The following is a 27142-nucleotide window of genomic DNA, read 5'->3' on the forward strand; positions in this document are numbered from 1 at the left end:
AAACTCATTTAATGAATGTTTTGCTTAACCACAGAGATTTTGGACTCCGTTGCAGTTGTGTTGTGGCCCGCTGGCGGCTAGTGGAGTTGGCAGCAGAGTTGGACAGTGAGGAGGTTGGGGAGGAACTTGGGCCAGTGCTGGAGGCGGAGGAACGCTCAGATGAGGGCTCTGCATCAGAGGCAGAGATAGGGCCAAGGCAGGCTGGCAATCATCAGCTGCCTTCAGATTCTGACAGCAGTGAGGCGGGGGAACAGCTGGAGTCAGTTCCCAGCCTACGCATGCGTAGAGCTGCCAAAAGAAAAGAACAATTATGAACTAAGGGTCGATATGGGAGTAAGGCCACAGATGGATGGTGAATGGCCCCTCCCATAGGGATTAAAAGAGGAGCAAAAGGGGAGGGGGCTTTTGCAGGAAACAATTCATTTGTTGCAGCAGTGTGAAGATCTATCTGCTTCTCAGAGACTCCGTGCTGAGTCCTTCCTTGTCAGCACTGCATTTGGAAATAGTTACTTTGCAGCTCTCCAAGCTATATAAGGTCTATGCTCCTCATTAGACCCTTGAAAGACTGTTTGTCAGGCCTTTGGCGGAAGGTGAATGCAAGCAATTCACCTTCGTTTAGTAAAAGGGGTTTTGCCGAGATAAAAAAATCTGCTTAGTGTTTTTTGGGGAACCCTAGGTCAGAACAGTAAGCCCCAGGGAATACCTGCATATTTGTGCCTCCTGAATGGTAGCCGTGACAGGTTTTGGGTACTGATGGACCCCCGTCAATGAGCCGTACACTGGTGGCCTCCCTACTATCCCCTGAGCTCAGCCTTTTGGCTAGAGTCCTGTAGACCTCTATTTTATTTGCAGAAAGATTAAAGCCGTTGTTTGTAAGAGAAAAAAAAGGAACAGCTTAAAATCATTTCTGCATTTCTGGGAGTCATGTTGGCTTAGTGCATCTGTCTTGGTGAGCCGTGACAGCCCCCTGGTGGTTCATTTCAGTATTACAAACGGAAGAATGATCCCAATGTATGAAACAGGCCATCCTTAACTTACAACCGTTCGTTTAGTGATCAAAGTTACAAGGGCACTAAAAAAGGACCGACCTACAGCCGGTCCTTGCACTTAAAACCATCGCAGCATCTCCACAATCCAATGATTACAAATTTGGGCGCTCGATAAACAGAATTACAGAGTTGGAAGGGTCCTTGTAGGTTATCTAGTCCAGGGGTCACCAACCTTTCGGACCTCAGGGACCACCAAACTCATAATTTTATATCCCAGGAACCACTAATCGGTTCTGTGGGCATGGCCTAATTTGTGGGTGTAGCTTGGTGGTCATGTGACTTGCTGGGCATGGCTTGTATGTAAATATTATAAATATATAAATAATTGCATTTTTATTTAAAAAGAACAACTTTTACCCAAAATCAGGCAAAGTAGGCAGGCAGATTGAGTTGCTCACAGAATCACAGATTCATTTAGAATCTATTTATCTGCCATTGGCTAGCTCAGTCTGTCACATAAAATTTGCTTGCAAGCAAACTCATAAAATTTGCTTGCAAGCAAACTCATAAAACTAACTCACAACACACCATGTATGTAAATATTGAATTTTTTATATAAAAAAGCATTTTTTACCCAAAATCAGGCAAAGCAGGCAGATTGAATTGCTCACAGAATCATTCAGTAATCTACCTATCTGCCATCGGCAAGCTCAGTCTCTCAAATTTGTTTGCCCTGAATCTGCACTGAATTTGCTTGCAAGCAAACCTTCAGTCCTAAGGGAAGCAGAGCCGAAGATCTAAAGACTAGCTAGAAAGCAAGAAATCCAACCATTTCCTGCTTCCTAGCTAATCTAAATCTCCTGGCACAGCAGAACAGATGATGGTCGGAAAAAGGAAAAATAGCAACTTAGCAGACAAGCTTGCTGGGTAAGGAGTGAGTGGGCGGGGAGGGTTCCCGCAGGCCATGCGGATGGCACAGCCTTGTGTTTCTGCGCAGCCTGGATTAATTGCTTTGGGGGGTGCTCTGGGGGTGAGATTTCTTTGCGGCTCATCAAAATTTTCTCACGGCCTTGGCGACCACTGATCTAGCCCAACCCCATTTGCGAGCTGGTCAGCTGGCTTCCGTGGAGCAAAGTCAATGAGGCAAAGCTGGATTCGCTTAATGATGGCCTGGTTCACTGACGTGATTTGCTGAACAAAAAAAAAGGTGATAAAATCAGATGTGTTTCACTTAACAACCTGTTTGCTTAACAACAAAATTTCTGATCCCTATTGTGATCATGAGGATTTCCTGGACTTGTTACCTGTGATTTTTCAATCTTGAAAAAAAGAAATCAACAAAGTCTTTTTTCTTGCATCGTGCGGCTCTCATCCCTCCATATCTGTTACTTTCCTTTCTTTGTTCTTGTCTTTTATAAATACTGGTGAATACTGGTGAAAATTAGAAAATCTTTTGGGACCATTAGAAAGGTATGGACATCCTGGGATCTATAATTTGTTGGTGGGAGAGCCTGTTTAATCTGCTGAAGTTTTTATTTATGTGTTTGGTTTATATGCCACCTTTATTGGCCAAGTCTGATTGGACACACAAGGAATTTTTATAAATAACTTGAGGTGGCAAACACACTATGTTCCTTCTTCCCCTCATTTTCTTCAGAACAACAACCCTGTAAGGTGGGCTGGGCTGAGGGAAAGGGACTGGCCCAAAGTCACCCAGGCAGCTTTCATGCCTTAGGCAGGACTAGAACTCACCGTCTCCTGGTGATTGGCCCAAAGTCATCCAGCTGCGTTTCTAAGACGGAACTAGAACTCTTTGTCTCCTGGTGATTGGCCCAAAGTCATCCAACTGGCTTTCATATCTAAGATGGAACTAGAACTCTTTGTCTCCTGGTGATTGGCCCAAAGTTATCCAGCTGCGTTTCTAAGACGGAACTAGAACTCTTTGTCTCCTGGTGATTGGCCCAAAGTCATCCAACTGGCTTTCATATCTAAGATGGAACTAGAACTCTTTGTCTCCTGGTGATTGGCCCAAAGTCATCCAGCTGCGTTTCTAAGACGGAACTAGAACTCTTTGTCTCCTGGTGATTGGCCCAAAGTCATCCAACTGGTTTTCATATCAAAGAGGGAACTAGAACTCATTGTCTCCTGGTGATTGGCCCAAAGTCATCCAGCTGGCTTTCATCTCCAAGGTGGAACTAGAACTCGCGTCTCCTGGTTTCTAGCCAGTTTCTCACTTTGAAAACAAGGGCCAGATCCAAGCATCATGAAGAATTCCTATCCCAAAGAAGGCAGGTAAAATTTAGCTTCCCAGCTACATCCAGTCTCTATTCTTGAATTATTATTTATTTGATTCTTTGCAAATTCGTTCACCAGAAGAGCAAAATACTGAAGAGAAAAACCAGGATTGAGCATTAATATTAATTCAAATGGAAACTACTACTTGCAGAATTCAGATTTTCGTGCGCAGAGAAAGGAAAGGCGCAGCCACTTCAATCAGCTTCCCTAAATTTCATATCTACGATTTCCCATTCATCCCTGCCAAAGCCCATGCTGGCAGGAGATGATGGGTCTGTGTATATAGACAACGGAGGGCACAGCTTCCAGATCCCAGAGGTGAACCCCCCGCCCCCCGATGATTATTAAAAGCCAAGGAAATGATTTTTGTTTTTTAATCCGGAGTTTTTGCAAGCCAGATCTGATAGAATTGAGCGGCGGGCGCCCGGTTGGAGAAGGCGAGCTAACTCAACGCTGACTATGGAGAAAGTGTCCGTCAGCGCCCCCTTTGGATTGCTGGAGGGAAATATCCCAGGCGCTGACCAATCAGGATGCTTCAAAAAAAAAACCCGCTCAGAGTCAGTTTCCTCCCCCACCCTCACTTTCACCGGCTCCGACCCGCCTTGCGCTTCTCGTTTGCCCATTGGCGGCTTCCACTCAGCGGCCCCGCCCCTCGCGCTCAGGACCAATCCCTCCCGCCAGCCTTTCGGTAGAATTCTCGGCGCGCGAGGCGGAGGGTCTGAGTCGGTCCTCGGCGTGGGCGGGGCGGATGCGTCGAGCGCGTGGGATTAAAAAAAAAAAGGGCGGGTAGAGTAGCCACTCCCTCCCGTGACGTCACAGGTTGGCTTGCCGGGGCTTTGCAAGGAAGAGGGGGTGTCTTTAGGGTGAGAAATTGCGGGGTGCCCGTGGGGAGGGGGGAATTTAATCCCCATCACTTTCGCTCCCCTCCCCTTATTTCTTGGCTTTGCAATTGCTTTGTAGATCGGAGATGGGGGAGGCAGCCGCGGAGCTGGGGGCAGGAAAGCTTTATCGGTTGCATATCCTGCCTGCTATTGGGCAGGTTATAGCAAGGACCACCGAGGGGTGGGCTTTTGGAAGGGTGGGATCGGAGAGGATGCAGGTTGTTGTGAGGGGGGGCCCTTGGCAGCGACTTTCCTTGGGGGCAGGGGAAAAAAAAATCAGAATAAAGCCCCGCCCTGCCCTACACAGGGAGTTGGATTAGATGATCTCTGGTGCCCCTTTGCAGCCCTGGGATTCTCTCTAGCAAGCTTTCGTGCCTATGGTGGAACTAGAATTCACCATTTTGTGGTGTTCGGCCCAGAGTCATCCAGCTGGCTTTCATGCCTAAGGGAAACTAGAATTCACCATCCTGATGTTCAGCACAGAGTCACCAGCAAGCTTTCCTGCCTTAGGTGGGACAAGAACTCACCATTACCTGTTGATATTCCCAAAGTCACCCAGCCGCCATTCATGCCTAAAGTGGGACTAGAACTCACAGTCACCTGGTGGTTGTCCCAATGTCACCCAGCCAGTTTTCATGGTTAAAGCCAGATTTGAACTCATGATCTCCCGCTTTCTAGCCTGGCGCCTTAAACTAGCCATGTTCTGTGCGAAAGGAGAGAATTTAGGCTCAGTTCATACTGAGGGAAACATCCACCCTAAAACTTGGTATCAACCCTATAAATAGCAAGTGTCAGGTTCCGCCTCCTCTCCAACCGGTAGCTCTTTCCCATGGGCACGAGTTCGAATCCTAATCATCCCTTCCCCTGTTCAAAAGCTTACCAGCCAATTAATCTGGAGGACACCAGGTTGAATTTTTTAAAAAATAAAATAAATCCTGATCTAACCATTGCATGCTTCTACACATCTCTGCTGCCGAAAGGAATTCGCCGGATTTATTTCCCAGTCATATCCCACCCTCTCATGGCTTCTTCCGATTTTATTTCCTTTTTTTTTTTTTTCTTGGCAGTTTCCCTGAGGAAACGGGAAGGAATGGGGGATTCGAAAGGTAATATCCTATAACAATGTCATCATCACCATGGATTTCTGGGAATTTTTTTTTAAAAAGGGTGGTAATTCGCTTTCTCTCTCCCCCCCCGCCCCCGTTTTTCTTTCCGCAGATTGTACAAGCCAGCTGCCTTTTTTCTCGTTGATAGGCGATGATCTCTCTGCTAATCCTGGCTTAGCTAACTTCCTTATGCATCTGATAAATCATATGGATTCTTCAGGGATGAGCATCGCTTTGGCCCAACCATTGGAAGAGGTGGGAAGAGAGAGGGCAGGTGGGGGGAGGATGGGGGCAAGGAAGTGGATAATACCTGGCATACGGGTAGCCTTTAACAGATTTAACGGAGTTGGAAGGGACCTTGTAGGTTATCTAGTCCAACCCCCAGGCCAAACAGGAGATCCTACACTATTTCTGACAGGTGGCAGTCCAGTTTCTCTTCTTGAAAGCCTCCAGTGATGAAGTTCCCATGATCCCTTGTGGGGTGGAGTCTGGGCAACTGAATGGAGCTGAGTGTTTACTGGCTGGATGCCCTTCCTGTTGCCGATGAGGAGTTATATTCAGTAGATATTAACAGATGAACAGAGTTGGAAGGGACCCTGTAGGTCATTAGTCCACCCCCTCTGCCCAAGCAAGGAGACCCTACACCCTTCCAGACAGATACAGATTAATTGACTTGGAAAGGAGCTTGTAGGCCATCTAGTCCAAACCTGCGCCCAAATAGGAGACCCTACACCATTTCTGAGAGACGGCAGTCCAGTCTCTTCTTGAAAGCTCCCAGTACTTCTGAAGGCAGCCTTCCTCACCTTGCGACCACAATCGAGCCCCAAATTGATGTTGCTAAGTGAGAAATTTGTTAAGTGAGTTTTGCCCTGTTGTACGGCTTCCCTTGCCATGTTTGTTAAGTGAATCGCGGCCATTGTTCAATTACTTATGCCGTTGTTCAGTGGATCGGGCTTCCCCGTTGACTTTTCTTGTCATAAGGTCACAAAAGGGGGATCACATGTCCCCGAGATGCCACAACCATCATAAATATGAACCAGTGGACAAGCACCTGAATTTTGATCACCTGACCCTGGGGAATGCTGCAGTGGTCACAAGTGTGAAACACGGTCGTGAGTTGCTTTTTTCAGTGCCGTTGTAACTTTAAACAGTCGCTAAATGAACTATGATAAGTAGAAGGCCAGCCATAGATTTATGCTGTGAGTTTTGCCCCCTTTCACAACTTTCTCGTCGGGTCGCATAAGGGGATCACGTGACCCCTTATGTGACCGTCATAAAGATGAGTCAGTTACCCAGCATCCGAGTGTAAATCATGTGACTGGGAATGCTACAACGGTCATATAAGCGTGAAAAGTGGCCTTAAATCACTTTCAGTGTTGTCGTAACTGCGAACAGTCATTAAATGAACCATCGTAAGTGAAGGACTGCCTGAATTCTAGAAAAATCCCATTTTTCCTTGTTTGGGGTTGGGTGTTGCAAAAATTAGGATCTAAATCAATGTTTTTTAATTTCAGCTACTTGAAGATGGGTGGACTTCAACTCCCAGAATTCCCCAGCCAGCCTAGCTGGCTGGGGAATTCTGGGACTTGAAGTCCATCCCTCTTCAATGATCAAGGTTGAAATGCATGAGGTAAAACTTAAGGAAGGTGCTAAGGGAGGAATATGTTGCATTGCAGATCATCTTAAGGAAGAATGAGCAAATGGATCCTATTCCCCCCTCAGGGTGTGAGAAACCCAGTCGATCATCTCTGCAGTGCGGAGAGATATAAAATAAACACCACAAAGAAAAAAATATTTACCAATTCGAGTTCTCTTGAGGCAGACATACGTTTCATGTATTACGGCGCTTGACATACATACAGCAGCTACCCAACCACAAGAAGACAGCGGAAATAATAAGGGGAAACCTTTTTAGAAATAATAAGGAGAAACCTTAACATTAATTAGTTCCTAAGGGCGCACAGAAAATCTGCGTTTTGTCCAGTTCGGTTCAAAGATCTGTTAGGTTATGTGAATCGGATTCTTTCTGGGTTAAATATACATACATACAGGGACCCAGGATATTCAGCAGGGCTGAAATAAAGTTAACTGGAGGTTAATTCTCCCTGCTAGCACTCAAAAAAAAAAGTATTGGGAAAATATGGTCATGTGTTTTGGTGTCTTCTTGCAAAATGATCTCTGTTCAGTGCCTTAAACTGAATAGTCTCAGCTTCTATACATTGTCTGCCTGTTTGGCTGGCCTGCCTCTCCCTCTCTCCTTCCCACTCTCTTTCTCTCTCTCCCTCTCCCTCCATCCCTCCCTTCCTCTCCCTCCCCTCTCTCCCTTCTCCCTCCCCTCTCTCCCTCTCCCTTCCCCCTTTCCCTCCCACCCTCTTTCTCCCTCTCCCTCCATCCCTCTATCCCTCCCTCCCTCCCTCTCCCCTCCTCTCTCCTCTCCTTCTCTCCATCCCACCCTCTTCCTCTCTCTCTCCCTCTCCCCTCCTCTCTTCCTCTCTCCCTCCATCCCTCTCTCTCCCCCCGTCTATTTTTCATTTGGTCATGTCTGATTATTGAAGACTGTCTGGACATGTTTTTCCCCTTTTTCTTGCCAAGTTTTTTAAAGTGGCTTGCCCTTGCCTCCTTTGTGGGGCTCAGCAAGTGACGGGTCTATCTCTCTCTCTATCATAACTAGTCGCTATGTATGTCAATATCTCTGTCTCTATCTAATCTCTATCAATCTTTCCCTAACTTCCATCAACCTATAGCTATCGATCAACTTCTTAATTTCTTTCTTTCTACCTACCTATCTACCTATAACAACAACCCTGCAAGGTGGGTTTGGCTGAAGGAGTGTGACTAGCCCAAGGTCACTCAGTTGGCTTTGTGCCGAAGGCAGGACTAGAACTGATGATCCGCTTTCTAACCTGGTGCCTTAGTCTCTTTCTCTGTCTCTCGACATACATACGTACATCTGTCTTCCTCTATCTACTGTCTGTTTCTCTATCAATCTCTATCTCCCTCATATCTATCTATGTCTTTCTATTCATCACTATCTCTTTCTGTCTATATATCTGTCGAACCTAGATAGGTAGGTAGATATTGATATAGACAAAAAGAGACAGATGAACAGAGATAGTAGACAGGTAATCTTCCCATCTACCTGCCTGTCCCCTTTATGTTTACTGTCTATCAATTTCTGTGTCTCTATCAATTTATATCTATCTGAATCTATATGTCTCTATCCATCTATCTCTTTCTGACCATATATCTGTCTGTATACCTATCTAAGGTTGATCAGTAGACAGACAGTTAATGTTCGTTCCCCTCCCTCTCAATCTCTCTCCCTCCCTCCCTCTTCCTCTCTCCCTTCCTCTCACTCTCTCACTCTCTCAATCTCTGTCCATCTCCCTTTCTCTCTCCCTCTCTCCTGCTCTCCCTCTTTCTCAATCCCTCCCTCTCCCTCCTGCTGTCTCCCTCCCTCTCTCTCTCTTCCTCTCGCTTTCTCAATCTCGCTACCTCCCTCTCCCTCAATCTCTCTTCCTCCCTCCCTCTCGCTCTCTCCCTCCCTCCCTCTTCCTCTCTCCCTTCCTCTCACTCTCTCAATCTCTGTCCATCTCCCTTTCTCTCTCCCTCTCTCCTGCTCTCCCTCTCGCTTTCTCAATCTCGCTACCTCCCTCTCCCTCAATCTCTCTTCCTCCCTCCCTCCCTCCCTCTCACTCTCTCCCTCCCTCCCTCTTCAATCTCTCCCTCCCTTTCCCTCTCTCAACCTCCCCCCCTCTCTCTCAATCTCTCTCCCTCCCCTTTTCTCTTTCCTGCTCTCCCTCCCTCTCCCTCCCTCCCTCTCGCTCCCTCTCTCTCAATCTCCCTCCTGTTCTCTCACGCTCTCTCCCCTCCCTCCCGCTCTCTCTCCTTCCCTCTCCCTCTCCATCCTTCTTGCTCCCTCCCTCCCTCTCCCTCCCTCCCTCTCCCTCTCTCAATCTCTCTTTCCCCATGTATATGCAGGCCCCCCACACACTAAAAGAAGTGCCTGCCAGACAGCTCCAGGAACCTCCCCCCCCCTCGCTGTTTTGTAGTCAAAGATGGTGGCTCCTCTCTTTGGCAAGGTTATTTGGGCCGGAGCCTGGGGACCGTTCCTGCCAGCGGCTATTTCATGTAATTGAGCCAGTGCCCGTTCGCCCTTATTAAAACCTTTTTTCTCCCCTTTTCCACCACCCCTCCCCTCCTCTCGCAGGCCAGGAAAATGATGCAGGCGCACCGTGCCAACTGGTTAAAGCCGGCAACCTTCTTTTGGATTTTGCAGAAGATTGTGCTGAAGCCGGGAGCCGACCCCATCCTCCTGAAACAAAATGTAAGTGGTGGTGGGGGCAGGAAACCCTTTGGATAAGGCAGTACACAAAGCTGGCCTGGGCAGTCGGCAAGAGCAAGGGAGCGTTACGTTAGCAAGCAACTAAACCATCCCATGTGGTGAGCAGATTTGGCGGTCTAATTTCCACGGAGCAGAAAAGCGGAATAAAAATTAATTGGTTTGGCCAGAGGGTTTGATGTCAGCTCTCTAATTACATTCTGTTTAAACTGGATCCAGCACAGGATAAGCAGCCTACGAGGTGTGTGTGTGTGTGTCCTTGGCTTACAACCACAATTGACCCCGCCGTTTCTGTTGTTAAGAGAGACATGGGAGAAGTGAGTTTTGCCCCTGTTCTACAAACTTTCCTTGACCCGGCGGTTAAGGGAATCACTGCCATGGATAAAAGTTAGTCAGCCGGTTGTTAAATGAAGCCGGCTTCCCTTCCCCTCCCCCTCCGCCCTTTGTCGGAAGGTCACAAAAGGGGATCACGTGACTTTGGGACACCGCAAAGGCCGTAAGTATGAACCGGTGGCCGAGCATCCAAATTTGGATCCTGCCGGCCATGTGGGGAGGCTGCAAAGGTCGTAACTTTTGAAAAGCGGCCGTAAGTCAGGGTGTTGTCGCAACCTTGAAAAAGGCAACACCGGAGCGCTCTTAATGCGATTCAGAGCCAAGAGGGGAAATGCTGATGTGCAACAGAGAACCTTTTGGAGGGTCCTGGCTGCTCTTTGAGCTTGCTGGTTTTCTGGCAGACGTTTCATTACCCTAACTAGGGAGCATCATCAGTGCAAGTGATGATGAGTGGGGTTTGCCCTGTGAGTTTTGGTGGGAGTGTTCTTGGTTCCTCGATTCAGAACTTTGAGCACTGATGGTATTACCTAGTTTGGTAATGAAACGTCTGCAAAAAAAAAACCCAACCGAACTCAGAGCACCAGGGACCCCGTTGTTGTTGTTTCTTCCTCCTCCTCTTTCTTTTCTTTCTTTTCTTCCCCCTTCCTCTTCTTTCTCTTCCTCTTTGTCCTTTCCTTTCTCCTCTTTTTCCTTTTCTTCCTTTTTCCTTCTCTTTCTCCTCCTCCTCCTCCTCTTCCTCCTTTCCTTTCTCCTCTTTCTCCTCCTTTTCCTTCTTTTCTTCCCTCTCCTCGTCCTCTACCTCCTCCTCTTCCTTTTTCCTCCTCCTCATCTCCACCAGCCTCACTCCCTTGTACTACTGGTGTTTTCTAGTTTAATAATGAGATGCCTTCAAGATAACAACTCTTAAGCTCACAAACCACCAGGGACCCCACAATCCTCCTCCTCCTCTCCATAAACCCGTCCCTTTTAGCAGTAATGACGTTACCTAATTTGGTCATGAAATGTCTTCAAGGAAACCACCAAGCTCAGAGGGCACCAAAGATGACTCCTTTCGACCCTGAGCTATGAATACTCTCTTCCATCCATAAGCCTTTGAGTTGCGGCCCCAGAGGCCTGTCGAATGGCATCGAGCAAGTTATTTACTTGGCCGCCGGGATAAAAATTGTGGGGGGAACCTCCAGAGCATCCTTTGGAATCTCTCCGAGAAAAGCTAGGATTAGAAATAACAGGATTAAAATAATAATAATAATAATAATAATAATAATTATTATTATTATTATTATTATTGATAGCCATCGCTCAGAGCCATCAAGAAAGAGGGTTTATAATTACAAATATGTTACAAATATGTTCTGTTAATTTACAGAATTATAAACAAGATAATATAAAGAGAAATCTAGTTAAAATGACTTCGTTACACTATTATTATTGTCATTAGCATACACGTTAATATCTCTTGTTTCTTTCTTCTTGATTTTTTTGTAAATGATATGCCTTGACAATGCACTGTTCAAACTATTCAAACTGTCTGGATTTAAAAAAAAACATAAACTCAAAAAAAGAAGAAGAATTGATGGCCCTATCTCAGATGAGGAGGTAATTAGGACAATATTAGACTGTGGAGAGATAAACAAATTAACAGTAGCAATCAAGGAGAAAGACCAAATTGAGTACTGTATGGTATGGGAAACATTTTATCAATGGTTAGATAATAAAAGAGGAATTTGGAAGTGAAGAAGAAGAATAAAGGAGAACAGAAAATAGGATAAGATAAAGATAGGCATAAGATGATAATCTATATATATAAAAGCGAAATACCACTCACGCATCATCACAAAATGATTTGTAAGGCCTACAAACTTGAAATTTGGCACGTATCTTCCTCTTGGCTTCTAGGTGCTCACTAGGAAAGGATTTTTCGAAATGACTATCAGAGCATTTAGAATATTTCCTATATTATTAGTATTATTAACACACTCTGATGCTAAGGAGTTCTACTCCGCTTCCCCACCTGAAAAGAAATCTCTTCCAAATGCAAAACACAAGCAGTAGAGAGGAGTTTCAGTTTCACAGCACCAAGCAGCTTTAGTACAGAACAGTTGAGCTAAGCCACGCCCAGGCTCCTTGCTGCCTCCTTGCTCACATAGCAAATACTGTTTCAGTTTCCAAACAGCCCTCAACTCTCACACAGACAGGACGCTAGCCAGATGAATACCAATGGATGCTGGTAGACAGGCAGAATTTTTTTTCTCTTTATTTTCCTCTCCAAAAACTAAGCCCGACCACATAGTTTCATAGTGAACCACGGGTATCGAGCTAGTTGTTAATATACCTATATATATACCTTGTTTAGCTTTTTGATGAATCTTAATTCTAAGTTTAGAGAAATAATATTAATGTGAAGAAGTCGTAAATGGTGAAAAACGTAGCACAAAAGATGACACACTGTTTGAGAAAAAAAATGGAATGTATGTATTTTTGAAACTGAAAAATAAAAAACATTATTATATATATTAAAAGAAAGCTACAGCCATCAAACACGGCTCAACCGTCCGTTATAATTAAACAAGTCACTCGCTGGCATGTTTACACAAATCGCAAAGCAAAACCCAGGCCCCGTTGTGGTTTAACCTAACAGCCAACTCATATAAGCCTTGATTGGATTTGTTTGTCTTTGGCTCGGTGGCTCAGCCAACCAGACATTTTACAGCTTAATGTGTTGTCTGGAGGGAAGGTTCTGGTTGGGTGAAGTTTATTTATCTCTCTCTTTTTTCCCCTTAAATCTTCTTTTCCTGCCCTCAAGCTCTCAGAAAGCCTGGAACAGCAGCTGCTAGTAACCGAGCTTAAACGGATGCTCACTCTCTGTTTATCCAAGCAAAATGTCTGTGTGTCTATCTTAAACCTGGAAACCCAGCATTTAACCGAGTTTCTGCCTCCTCACCAGGTAAGGGCCAACCCCGTTCCTTGTGGAGAGAGAGGCCTGTCCTGTCAAAACGGCGTAAAATCCATTTTTCTTTGCTCTACAGGTAGTCCTCGAGTTATGGCCAGAATTGAACCGCGGATGTTCTGTTGCGAAGCGAGACTGGGGTGAAGTGAATTTTGTGCCCCGTTTCGCCTTGCTGCCGTTCTTAAGTGAATCCCAGCGGTGATTCAGTTAGGATCATGGGCTTTAAGTGAAGCTGGTTGGGAGGTCGCAAAAGGGCATCACATGACTCCTGGATGCGGCAGCTGTCGTAAATGCGAGTCAATTGCCAAGCGTCTGAATTCTGATCATATGACTGCAATGGTCATAAGTGTGAAAAGTGCTCATAGGTCACCTTTTTTAATGCCGTTGTAACTTCAAACAGTCACTAAGTGATCTTTCATAACTGGAGGACTACCTATAATATTCCCTGGTGTAGCTTTACTCCTACTTTAGGAACCCAGATAGCCCACAATGTTGTATTGACACTACAGGTTTTCCTCAATTTATGACCAAAGTTACGACGGGGTCTGCTTCCGGGTTCTTATCCAGATTCAAAGTTCCAGCGGCCGGGTCTCCACGGTCACATGACAACATGGCAGCCATTTTTCAGCACCCAAGAACTGTGTTTTTTACAACGCTGCTGCCAAAAATTGACTTTTATTCAGCAACCCCATTCTCTCAGTGATGAACCGTTGGTTTTCTTAGCGATTGCAGATTTGTTTAATGGCCCCCCCTTAAAAAAAGTAAAATCAGGTCGGTCACGGGACCGACCCATTTTACAACTGCCTCAATTTACGGCCGTGGTGGACAAGGCTGTATTACGGTTGTATGTTGAGGTCTGGTTGTAATGTCACAAGTTCAATCAACTTGGGTTGTGGGAAATGACTCATTGTTCAAGTTTTCCTAAACAATGGATACCCCCCATGAAGAATATGCTTCAAAGTCTTAATTCTGAGCAGAAGAATATTGTCTGCAATAAAATCCTTAATACAGATAGTCCCTGGTTTACGACAGTTGGTTTAATGACCGTTCGAAGTTACAAAGGCCAGGAAAAAAGTGACATAACCTTTCACATGACTTCATCATCATCATCATCATTGTTTAACGACCCCATAATCCCTTGTGGGATGGAGTAGAAACTGAATGAAGCTAGCTGAGTGTTTACTGGCCGGATGCCCTTCTTGTTGCCAATGCAGAGTTTTGTTCAGCAGATATATTCTCATTGTGCCCAGAGAGAGAAACATCTGCCTCTACCTACTATCGAACTCACAGCCTCCTGATTGTGAGGCGAGAGCTCCGCCTCTAGGCCACCACGCCACTCTCACACGACTCTTGATCACGTGATCAAAATTCAGATGCTTGGCAACTGACTCCTACTTATGGCGGTTGCAGTGTCCCGGGGCTCACCCGATTCCTCTTTTGCGACCTCCTGACCAGCAAAGTCAACGGGGAAGCCAGATCCACTTAACAACCATTGTTCCTAACTGAACAACCTCAGCAATTCACTGAACAGCGGTGTCAGGGAAGGTCGTGAAACGGGCCGAAACTCACTTCACAGCTGTCTCGTTTAGCCATGGAAATCGTGGGCTCGATGGGGGTCATACTTACGTGGAGGAGGGGTGGGATTCAATTTTTTTAACAACCGGTTCTGTGGGCATGGCTTAGTTGGTGGGCATGGCTTGGTGGTCATGTTATTGGCTGGGTGTGGCCAACTCAATATCACTCACATTGAGGCACGCATCTTCTCGCCTGGCCTCTCATGACTGTGGGGATGCTGCAACAGTCGTAAGTGTGAAAAATGGTCATGAGTCACTTTTTTCAGTGCCATTGTAACTTTGAATGGTCACCACACAAGCAAAGTACCAGCAAAGGAGGGAAAAAAAACTCCAGAGAAGTTCCTGAGACAGGAAGTCTAGTCCTGCCAAGAATGTAATAAGGGTTAACAGAGAGGCAGTTTCTGTAAGCAACACCAGAATGTTTCCTTCCTGCTTTCCTTACAGGATTAGGCCAGTCATTTCTTCTAACATCCGGTTCTCCGAACTGCTCAGAATGTTAACAACCGGTTCTAGCAAATAGGTGCGAATTGGTAGAATCCCACCCCTGACGTGGAGAACTATCTAGTCCCAGAAAGCACAGGTGATCAACTGAAGTTTGTCAGAGAAAGGAATACATTTCTCTGTCTGTATTTCTCTAGGACCTGGAAGAAATGCAAAAAAAGCTCCCAGCCGAGGTGGGGAAGTTTCTGAAGGCCAACTGTTTGCAATTGCTCAGTTACTATCATCGCAACACTGGTAAATTCGGAATTATAATACGTATGAGGTGGCCTGGAGGAAGACAGTGCTGGTGGGTGAAACCGAGGGTGCAGGCTAGGATCCCAAATTGGGAGGGGGGGGCACTAAATGCACAGATGAACAGATAACAGAGTTGGAAGGGCTAACCTTTTCGGCACCAAGTGCCCAAAGTGTGCGTACATCTCCAAAATGCAATGTGTGTGCACGCTGCGCATGCACCCCACACACCACTTGCGTGTGTCACTCCCCTACCTGCCACGCATGTTCTCCCACCCCTCTGCGCATGCACATATGACTCTCACGATGTGCCCCCTCCTGGTGAATGCACGGCAGAATGCACGGCAGAGACCCGAAGACCAGCTGGCCTGTGGGAGGCGCGCGCATGCACAGCAGAACTGAGCTGGGGTGGCGGCTCGCGGGCCCAGAGAAAGGGCTCTCCATGCCTCACGTGCCATAGGTTCCCCATCACGGATCTAGTCCACCACCTCCGCCCAAGCAGCAGACCCTACACAGGGTCTCACCTTGGCAACTTTAAGACTTGGACTTCAACTCCCAGAGTTCCTCAGCCAGCAAAGCTAGCTGAGGAACTCTGGGAGTTGAAGTCCACAAGTCTTAAAGTTGCCAAGGTTGGAGACCCTGCCCTACACCATTTCTGACAGATGGCAGTCTAGTTTCTCTTCTTGAAAGCCTCCAGGGATGGAGCTCCCATGATCCTTTGTGGGGTGGAGCTTGGGCAACTGAATGGAGCTGAGTGTTTACTGGTCGGCTGCCCTTTCTGTTGCCAATGCGGAGTTATATTCAGCAGATATTAACAGATGAACAGAATCAGAAGGGACCTTGTAGGTCATCTAGTCCAGCCTCCTGCCCAAGCAGGAGACCCTACACCATTTCTGACAGATGACAGTCCGGTCTCTTCTTGAAAACCTCCAGGGATGAAGCTCCCACAACTTCCAAAGGAAACTTCTGTTCCATTGGCTGATTGTTCTGCCTGTCAGAAAATCCCTCCTTACATCCGGGTTGAATCTCTCCTGGATCAGTTTCTGTCCATTATTCCATGTCTGGCCTCCAGGTGCCTTCCCTGGAGGTTTTTAAGAAGAGACTGGGCAGCCATGTGTCCAGTATAGGCTGCCCTGCTAGAGCAGAGGGTTGGACTAGAAGACCTCCAAGGTCCCTTCCATCTCCAACTCTGTGATTCTGTCTCTCTTGTCGCCTCCAAATTTGTTTCCTGCAGAAAACATTGGAGCTGCACCTCAGATGATTATGTTTGGCAGCTTGGCGGAGCGTTTAGCCTTTGACAAGCAGCAACTGAAGGAGGCCAGAACTCAGGAGAAACAGCTGAGCGGATGTCTGGGCCAACAGAAAGCAATTTATTCCCAGGTAAGGAGAAAAAAAAGTCTGTCCCGCCCACAACGTATCAGTTCTGCTCAGCATAGAGAACCTCCAATTTCTTTAGGAATGCCAAGATTAGAGCAAGCTTTTAAACAGCAACCTTTTAAAGTCTGCAATCTGCATTCGGGCTTCTAAAATAAACCCTGTTTGCATTTTTGAAAAAGCCGGGATGGTTTGAATCCCAGATAACGTATCATTTGCTTCTGTAATCCTTGCTGTAAAACCCACCCCCCTCACCTCAAGCGGGTGTCTGGTAGCGTCTGTCCCAGCGAAACTCATTATGCTCAAAGGCTGGAGCTCTCCTTATTTCGTCAGGATGGCGCCTAGATTGAGATTTTTATGCGGTTGGATTTTTATCCCACTTTTACGATTGCTTATAGTGACTTAAGGCAAACATATGAGATATTCCTTCTTCCTCCCACATCAATTTTACTCACAAGAATTCCGTGAGGTACGCTGGGTTGTTTTAACATGAGGCTAGAATTCACAGGCACCTGATTTCTAGGCCAGCACTTTAATCGTCTCTATCTATCACCCTTCCTTCCTTCCTTCCTTCCTTCCTTCCTTCCTTCCTTCCTTCCTTCCTTCCTTCCTTCCTTCCTTCCTTCCTTCCTTCCATCCTTCCTTCTTTCCTTCCTTCCTCCCTCCCTTCCCTCCCTCCCTCCCTCCTTTCTCCTTCCTTCCTCCTTCCTTCTTTCCTTCCTTCCTTCCCTCCCTCCCTCCCTCCTTTCCTTCCTTCCCTCCTTCCTTCTTTCCTTCCTTCCTTCCTTCCTTCCTTCTTTCTTTCATCCTTTCCTGGTGATTGGCCCGAAGTCACCTAACCAGCTTTCATGCCTAAGGCGGGACTAGAACTCCCTGTCTCCTAGTGATTGGCCCAGCACTTTCGCCACTAAAGCAGATTGGTTCACTTGAGGCGTCTCAGGCATGAATTACTCTGAGGAGAGACTGGCCTTCCAGGAAAGGGTGCAGTTGTCCCACAAGATTGACCTGGGCAAGGGATAAATGTTTACGATAACTTAAAAAGTGTTTCACGCCTTCCTTTGTGATTGTCTCTTTGCACTGTTGTTCCTCGTTCGTTTCAGGTCTTGGGGCGTTGTTTGGGCCTCTTGAGACGAATGGCCCAGGAGTTTTGCCTTGGGGCCCAGTCCGACCTGGACCAGGTCCTCATCCAGTATATGGAGATGAAAACCAATGCTTTGTTGCTGAAGATACAGTGAGCTCCTTTCCTCAATTGGAAGTCAAAAAAATGGTTTACCCAATTAAAACACTCCTAACAGACTTTTCTTGTAGTGGGCAACTTTCCACATGTTGTTAAAGAGTGGTTGGTTTGGTTTGGTTGGTTGGTAGAAAACCTTCTCCAGACAGACCAATCGGTGGCAAAAGTCCCTTTAAAAAAAAAAAAAAACTTCCAACGTTGGAGTATTCACATCTACCAATCCCCACTCCAAACTATTTTGCTGCTTCTAGGGTCGAGGAAATGAAGATCCTGTTGGAAACTTACACACCTGAGATAGTGAACGTGCATCAGATGATCAGGTGAGCTGATGAAAGGATGGGAGGGAAGGGAAGAGAAGGGAAGATATAGAATGGAAGGGAATACAGTACAATACAAAATACAATATAATGCACAATACGATAAAATACAATGCAAAATACTATACAATACACAATACAATAGTTGGAAGGGTCCTTGGAGGTCTTCTAGTCCAGCCCCCTGCTCAAGCAGAAGCCCTTATAACAATCCAGTGGCTGTCTGATCTCTTCTTAAAGTGTATATTACTTCTTAAAGTAACATGTTCGATGCTGTTATATAAAATAAAGAATAGAACAGAAATAGAATAGAATACAAATAGGAATAGAATAGAACAGAATGGGAATGGGAGTGGAATAGAATAGAATAGAATAGAATAGAATAGAATAGAATAGAATAGAATAGAATAGAATAGAATAGAATAATAAAATAAAATAAATTGAAATGGAATAGGAATAGAATAGAATAGAAAAGAATAGAAATAGAACAGAATAGAATAGAGCTAGAAGGGACCTGGAGGTCTTCTAGTCCAGCCCCCTGTAAAAGCAGGAGAATATATACCACCTCAGATAAGGGACTGTCCAGTCTCTTCTTAAAAGCCTCCAGTGACAGAGTGCCCACGACTTCTGGATGCCAGTTGTTCCACTGGTTAATTGTTTTAACCTTCAGGAAATTTCTCTTCAGTTCTAAGTTGCTCCTCTCCTTGACTAGTTTCCACTCATTGCTTCTTGTCCTTCCTTCAGGTGCTTTGGAGAATAGCTTGACTCCCTCTTCTTTGTGGCAGCCCCTCAAATACTGGAACATTGCTATCGTGCCTGCCCTAGTCCTTCTTTTCATTAAACTAGACAGACCCCATTCCAACCACTGTGATGTTTCTGCATAGTTTGGGAGAGAAAAAAATAACTTTATGGTGGCAGGTGGAGGAGTGACGTGAGAATCTTGAGGGTCCCACGAGTGTAGTTAGAAGTGAGTGCAGGTAGTCCTGGATTTACGGCCACAGTTGAGCTCCAGATTTCTGTTCCTAAATGAGACAGTTGTGAGGTGAGCTGTCAGGTTTCCAAGTCATGAAACCCATTCAAAAAGAAATCAGCAAAGCGCCCCATCTTCCAAAACAAATCTCTTTTATTTAGGTAAGCATCAAATTGGACAAAGTCTGTTGTAATTCTGGATCTGACACAAACCTAATTACCCCACATTGTAGCATTATAAATGAGGAACAACCCACAAAAGTCAACATTCCCCGATAGAATTAAATCAATGTCGCCTGGTGTCTTCAATTTTCACCTCCAGGTCTCGGCAGGTCTGTTCCTACGGGAAGGAAAGTCACCTAGCCAAAAACAATCCTCATTATCTTACGCAGTGATGGCTAATCTTTTTGTCGTCCCAGTGCATCAGTTCCGGGTGACGGCTCACGTGCCAGCAGAAATGGCTCTGTGTGCTAGGTTTGCCATCACGGATCTAACCATTCCTCCTACCTTAAGAAGATGGCGAGCCGAAACCCTCCCGCCTTATACCAGCAAAGAGAAAGGAATGCATGATGAGAATATAGAGCTAAATAAAATGGCTACATCTATGTCGATTTCGGGTTCGACATGAGCTTCGCCCCATTTTACAACTTTTCTTGCTGCCGTTGTTAAATGAATCACAAAAGTTAGTTACACGGCGCGTAAGGGAATCTGGCTTCCCCGTGGAGTTTGCTTATCAGAAGGTCGCAAAAAAGGGATCACGAGGTCCCCGGACCCACTGCAACCTTCATATATACAGACCAGTTGCTAAACGTCTGAATTTTGACGTAGAACGCCACGGTCGATCCTCTGCCAAAATTGTCCTAAAGTCACTGTTTTCAGGGCCCTTTGAGTGAACTTGTTATAAGCCGAGGACTACCTGTGTATGTTTTATCAGTTCTTTCTGTGATGACCTGGGATGGGATACAAAAGCAACAAAGTCACAGAAACAGGGGAAGTCCCTTTAATTCCTTCAACTTGGCTTCAAAGGTCCAATTATCATTGACAGGAGAAAAAAACTTCCCCACAAACAGTTGCAAAAAGGAAGAACTTCCATTCAAACTCAAAATATCTATAAATTATAAATAGGAAAAAAAACAACACAAACTACACTGAAGCAATTAATGAGACTAGGCAGGATAAGGGCTTGAAGATGTCCACAGATATTGAAAGCCAGAACTCAGATAAGAACTAACAGACTAGAAATATTTTCACGCTTTGCTTCCAGCATTGGCCCATGTGCAGTTTGTTCTTTTAAACAGTCCTCACAGCTGCAGCCCGTGAAGGGGATCAAGGCCTTTTCCTCCCCCGTAGACCACGCCATTCACGTTTCTCCCTTATCCGTTTCTCCCTGCGTGCCCTAGGATGAAGAGGGGATGGGCCTAGGCCTTCCTCTGAATACCCAACCGGTCTGTGCCCTTCCCCAGTTTCCCCCACAACTTCTGGAGCCAGAGCCCACGGAGTCAGATTCTAACAAGGGCATGACACTTTTATTCTTCTCCAGGGACGAACTGCAGGAGAGCTTGAGCAAGGAAGAAATAAATGTAGCCACTTTCCGCAGTGTCCTTTCGAAATACGAGGTCCTAGGGCCGGAATTTGAGAAGTTAGTAGAAGAATACACCAAGTTGCATGAAATTATTCAGAACCACCGGTGGATGCTAGCCGAAATGAACAAACACTGAAGGAGGCTGCGGCTCGCACGGCTTGTTTGTAGACAGTTGAAATGGTGCACAATAAATGTCTCGCGCAGTAAAAATAGAAACGTCTGGATTTCTTTCTTCTTCCTGCCCACTCACATCACCACAACACAAAGACATAATTTTGAAATTATTGAGTTCTGACCCAGCTCCCCAAATATGACAAAAAAAAAATCTGAAGTTAACTCAAATATTCCTTTATTAGGAGAGCCGGCAGCCCCAGCAAAAAAATTCTCTCACTGCAGGCAAACAAATCTGGCTGGCCGGAAGATGAATAGCTGTCTGCCGCATCTATTTGTTTCCGCCCTCTGTCTTTTATCTCCAGAGCTGGGTGGGGCTTCACTATCAGCAGTGGCTCTTCTGTCCCGAGGACCGGCCCTTAGATTTCCACTGCTCTCCTCTCTTGCCTTCTGCGCAGCTGTGCATTAGGCACTGGACCCAGCTGTTCCTCCTCTTCCTCATCAGCCACCTCTGGACCTGGGGGTCTGTATTAGGAATATAAGTCACCTAACAGCTATTTGGGTTGGAAATATATAAACAGGATAGACATTTTAATACTGTCTCTTTAAGAAAAGGCAAAAAAACTGTAATTGGGTGTGGTTTCTCAAACGGCCATAAGATGGAGCCAGAAACCTGGGTTGTTTAGTCTTAGTCTCAGTGAGTCTCTGTTTTTCCTTCTGTTGGAGAGTATTGCCGTTCCTCCTAATTGACCGTTATTCATTGATTTGATGTAAGTCTGTTACTGAACTGTTTTTGACACTGGACTTTGTTATTGAATTATCCCTGGACTGAAAATTGACTGCCTTACCTGTGAATGACTTTGGACTGTGTTTGAACTTTGCTTAACGTTTCTGGAAGTAAAAACCTACATTTACTGTACAGTGTATCTGTGTGCTGTGTGTGTATTATTCAAACACTACTCTCAAATATGTCTCCCTGTATGTGCTCATTCTCCTAACGGGGAATTACCTCAACAGCCTGCCTCTGTGTCTGTCTCTGCCAGCTCCATTTCCTCTTCCCCCTAGGAGCTCTCATGCTGATCCTGACTCCCAGGCCGCTGCCTCCTGTGATTCGTTCACTGGAAGGGCCAGCTGCCAACAGGTCACAACACTTTGTTTCACCCTGCTGAAACTTTATAGTCAAAGATGCCAAGATCTAAGCTGGGGTTTTTCAAACTAGGAAACTTTAAGGCATGTGGACACACTGGCTGGGGGATTCTGGGAGGTGAGGTCCACCTGTCTTAAAGTTGCAAAATTTTGAGAAGCCTCAATTTAACCCAGAATTACTTACACATCTGCCTTTTTTTCCTTAATTCAGGAGTCAGGAAAAATGCTGCTTTATTAAGACAGCACAGAAGGGTGTTTCTCCAACCTTGGGAACTGTAACTTCAACTCCCAGAATTAAATGCTGGCTAGGGGATTCTGGAAGTTGAAGTCCACATCTCTTAAAGTTGACAAATCTGAGAAACGCCGATTTAACCTAGAATTATTTACACATCCGCTTTCTTTCCTTCACCCAGAAGTCAAGAAAAATGCTGCTTTATTAAGGCAGTACAGAATGGTATTTCTCCAATCTTGGGAACTTTAAGAGGTGTGGACTTCAACTCCCAGAATTCAATGCTGGCTAGGGGATTCTGGGAGTTGAAATCCACCTCCCTTAAAGTTCCCAAGGTTGAGGAAAACTGGCTTAGGATATCTGCCAGTTCTTCACATTCATTCCCAGTCTTAGCTTGATAAAGATGCACAGCCTTTTGGTGGCCCATCATAACAGGTTACGAACAGTAGTCCAGGAAACACACAAATAGAAACACAAAATTGCTTTAATTAAATTACAGCTGAAATGACGACATCCCAGCATTTGGTGGTGGTTTGTCTGCTAGGGAGGGAATTTGAGACCATATCCCTTTTATTAAAGCACTTTTTCCCATTCTACATTCTCCATAGTGATTATAACAATTCCCAGAATTCTCCACCCACCATGGGTGCTTAGAGGATTCTGGGACTTGAAATCCATATTTATAGAGAGGGCCTGAGTTGGGACAGATTGCACTACGACAGGGGTGTTCAAGCTGTGATACTGTATTTAATTTTGTAATTTTTTGTAAAAATATTGAACAATTAATGAGACAAAACTCTACTGCAGTGTTTAATCTTTTCCCCTTCCAACGTTGAATCTCACAGTAGCCCAAAAGTACTTTTTCATTGTAAAATAAAAAGTTAAATTTATCAATATTGACCATATGAAACATTAAAATGGACGCATTTGCTGTTACTACCACTTTAAATTGTTTATGTATGTATGTATGTATGTATGCTTTTTTATTTTTATTTTCTTTGCATACAATACTATCTGGGTCAATTCGTTTACATCTCAAGCTCCTAATTTCTATCTCTATTGTCTAACCGTTATAAAATAAGCTGCTGATACAGTTCGACAGAGGAATTATTGAGTCTGTCATCTTGCACCTCTATAACTGTCTGGTTTGGTTCTGTAACCCAACAGGACAGACAGAAACTTCAGAGGATAATTAGGACTGCAGAAAAAAACAATTACTACCAACTTGCCTTCCATGGAGGACCCGTATACTGCATGAGTCAAAAAGAGGGCTGAAAATATTTACAGACCCCTCACATCCTGGACATAAACTGTTTCAACTCCTACCCTCAAAATGACGCTAAAGAGCACTGCACACCGGAACAACTAGACACAAGGACAGCTTTTCCCCGAAAGCCATCACTCTGCTAAACAAATAATTCCCTCAACACTGTCCAACTATTTACAAAGTCTGCACTATTATTACTATTAATCCTCCCATTCTTCCTTTCACCCGTCTCTTCCTTTATGACTGTAACTTTGTGGCTTGTATCCTAACAGTTTTTATTGACTGTTTCCTACTATGATTTGATTGATTATTGTATCCTATGATTATTATTAAGTGTTGTACCTTATGATTCTTGACTCTTGACAAATGTATCTTTTCTTTTATGTACACTGAGAGCATTTGCACCAAGACAAATTCCTTGTGTGAACAATCATATTTGGCCAATAAAGAATTCTATTCTATTCTATTCTATTCTATTCTATTCTATTCTATTCTATAAATCCCAACTTTGAAAATACTCTATTTTTCTTTTATCTTCATTGTTAATCTGTCCATTTCTGCACAGTCCAGTATTTTTTAAATTACATCTTCTGTAGGTATTTCCTCGCTTTTCCAATCTTGTGCAAAATACAATTCTGGCTGCTGTTAAAACATACAATATCAAATATATATTCACTGTCATATTGTACTGGTCTTATGCCAAACAAAAATAGTTCTGGCTTAGAATCTATATGCTGGCTTAACATTTTTTCTAACCACATATACATTTTCACCCAAAATCTTTTTGCTTTGCTTTGTGCAGTGGTATGGAGAGAGGGAGGTTAAGAAATATGAAATACATAAATAAATGTTAATATTATTTTTCGGTGTAGGTGGGCAAATAATTTTTATTTTGCAAACTTGAGAATGTTTGGAGAGATTTGCAAGGGGTCTCAAATCACACTTGGGAGAAACTGATGCAACGACAGAAAATCAGAAGCATTTGCGTGAATTTTATTTCTTAAACAGAACCCCATAAAATCCTCACGGAACTCTACATTTTGCGCAAGCCCTGTTTGAAATAAATCTTTCCTGCTTTGCACTCCATTGAATGACAGCAGTCTAGCGATCCGGCAGAAAAATAACCTTGGAAATCCACTCTGGGCACTTTATTGATTGATCGGTCAATAAATCAGATTTGCTACATTTTGCAGAATGCCACTTAAAGCGGCTTTCCATAATTGTTGGAATTAATTTTAGGAACTTGGCTAACGTCTTGCTGCTTTCTCTCTTTTCCTTTTTTTAAAAAGTGTGCTAAAAGTTATAACTCCTTGATTTCATAATGGCAAGAGTGACGTTTTGCAGTATAAATTAGGTTTTTCAAGCCAGCAAGACTTATTAGAGGACGAAGCAAAACCAGGTTTTTCATCCCTGAAATTTGTTAGTGTTTCTTAAAGATAGAATAAGAGTTGGAAGGAACCTCGGAGGCCATGTAGCAAACCCACTGCTCAAACAAGAAACCCTATAGAATTTGTGACAAATGGCTGTCCAGTCTCTTCTTAAAAACCTCCAGTGTTAGAGCACTCACAACTTCTGGTGGCAGGTGGTTCCACTGATTAATTGTTAGGAAATTTCTCCTTATTTCTAGGTTAAATCTCTCCTTGATTAGATTCCATTTATTGCTTCTTGTCCTGCTTTCTTTTGATTTGGAGAATATGGACAATTCCATACCCTGTCTAAGATTCTGAAAAAAACTATGATTTGGAAAAAAAAATCATATGGTATGGCGTTTATGGTAATTTGGGAAAAACTGTTCAAATGTTTGCAAAACTGATGATTATTTAAGTTTGTAAGAAGTGCAATTTTATTGAGGGATTACCAGCCTGGAATTGTGCCAATCAAACAATACAGATGTAAGTAGTCCTCTACTTACTATCATTCATTTAACAGATTAACAGATAATCAGAGTTGGAAGGGATCTTGTAGATCATCTAGTCCAACCCCCCACCCAAGCGGGAGACCCTACACCATTTCTGACAAATGGCAGTCCAATCTCTTCTTGAAAGTTTCAAGTGATGACCTTAGTAAAGCTATACACACTTAGTAAGTGCTCCCACAACTTCCGAGGGCAAGCTGTTCCATTGGTTGATTGCTCTCACTGTCAGAAAGTTTGTCCTTATTTCCAGGTTGAATCTCTCCTTGTTCTGTTTCCATCCATTATTCCTTGTCTGACCTACAGGTGCCTTGGAAAATAGCTTGACCCCCTCCTCTCTGGGGCAACCCCTCAAATACTGGAAGACTGCTATCATGTCTCCACTGGTCCTTCTCTTCACTAGACTAGCTAGGCTCAGTTCCTGCAACCGTTCATTGTATGTTTTAGCCTCCAATCCCCTAATCATCCTGGTTGCTCTTCTCTGCACTTTTTCTAGAGTCTCAACATCTTTTTCATAGTGTGGTGACCAGACTGGATGCAGTACTCTAGGTGTGACCTTACTAAGGTTTTATAGATTGATATTAGCACTTCCCTTGATCTTGATTGTATCCCTCTGTTAAAACAACTTAGGATTGCATTGGTTTTTTTGGCTGCTGCTGCACACTGCTGGCTCAAATTTAGCTGGTTGTCCACTAAGACTCCAAGATCCCTCTCATGGTTATTTAATGTCCATCTGAAGTTACAAGGGCACTGCAAAAGCGAGTTATGACCACTTTGCACACTTAATGACCATCACAGCATCCCCATGGTCACATGATCAGAATTCAGATGCTTGGCAACTGACTTATACTTATGATGGTTGCAGTGTCCAAGATCCCGGGATCCCATTGCAACTGACAAGCAAAGTCAATGGGGAAGCCAGATTCACTTAACAACCGTGTGAATAATTTAACAAGCGCGGTGATTCACTTAACAGTGGTGGCAAGAAAGTTGTAAAATGGGACAAAGCTCATTTAACTATGGTCTCACTTAGGAATGGAAATGTTGGGCTCCATTAAGGTCTATGTGTGTAGAAATATATATTTTGGTTTGCTTTCAATATATCGATACACCAAATTGAATTTCTAAGAAGCAACTCTTGATATAAATTCTGCATCTGTTAAAATTATGTCCTTGCCAAATGCTTACGTGTCTTTCTTTAAGAATTTAGGTAGGTGAGTTTAATATCCTCTCTAACTTTCCTAGGTCCTAATTCGATTTCTTAAAATGCAGCTTTAAAGATAAATCATCTCTTTAATAAAATAAATTATTCATCTCAGCAAAATCTGTCAACCATCCTTTCATTGTGGGTAGAGGTCAAGTCTTCCCACCTCTTCAATATTAAATATTTCTTCACATGAAATTGCATGTTCCAAAAAAATTGTACATTCAATTAGAGAGATAATAAGATGTATAGACAAGAACAAAAAACTAAGTCTGACTAAAACAAAAATGAAATGTTTGGTACTTTTTGTGCAAAATGGTAAAAAATCATTTTATTGGTATCAATAGATTGTATAGTTCAAAAAGATTTTTAAAAATTGTATATACACACACTCACACACATATATTTATTTTTGAACTTTACAATTTATTTGTATATTTGTGTATGTTATATATGTATAGGTATACAGGTAATATATGTATTATTCAGAACAAAGTTAAAATTAAAAATTAAAAAAAAATCCAAGACAAAAAAAATCATAAAATAATAAAAGCATTAAAAATACACTTTTTTTAGTTAAAGAAAAAATATTAGTCTGAAC

The 27142-nt window shown here is 44.0% G+C and overlaps 1 protein-coding gene across 3 annotated transcripts in view; it reads left to right on the forward strand.

The window, feature by feature from the left end:
* Positions 1-21707, forward strand: part of HAUS4 (HAUS augmin like complex subunit 4) — a 28692-nt gene extending 6985 nt beyond the window's left edge. Inside the window, exons 1-10 of one of the 3 annotated variants that reach the window (XM_087915475.1) lie at positions 3968-4103; positions 5233-5271; positions 5384-5526; positions 9482-9598; positions 12750-12890; positions 15106-15202; positions 16434-16579; positions 17674-17804; positions 18059-18127; positions 20631-21707. In XM_087915475.1, the coding sequence (XP_087771601.1) occupies positions 5256-5271; positions 5384-5526; positions 9482-9598; positions 12750-12890; positions 15106-15202; positions 16434-16579; positions 17674-17804; positions 18059-18127; positions 20631-20808 (1038 nt within the window). In that variant the 5' untranslated portion in view covers positions 3968-4103; positions 5233-5255 and the 3' untranslated portion in view covers positions 20809-21707. Of the gene's footprint in view, positions 1-3967; positions 4148-5232; positions 5272-5383; positions 5527-9481; positions 9599-12749; positions 12891-15105; positions 15203-16433; positions 16580-17673; positions 17805-18058; positions 18128-20630 lie in introns of those variants that run through there. The other 2 variants (XM_087915474.1, XM_087915477.1) reach the window with 2 other exon arrangements.
* Positions 21708-27142: the final 5435 nt, after the last annotated feature.

This window comes from Pseudonaja textilis, chromosome Z (assembly GCF_049901715.1).
Source record: "Pseudonaja textilis isolate UNSWEBS1 chromosome Z, rPseTex1.2, whole genome shotgun sequence".
Taxonomy (NCBI): Eukaryota; Metazoa; Chordata; class Lepidosauria; order Squamata; family Elapidae; genus Pseudonaja; species Pseudonaja textilis.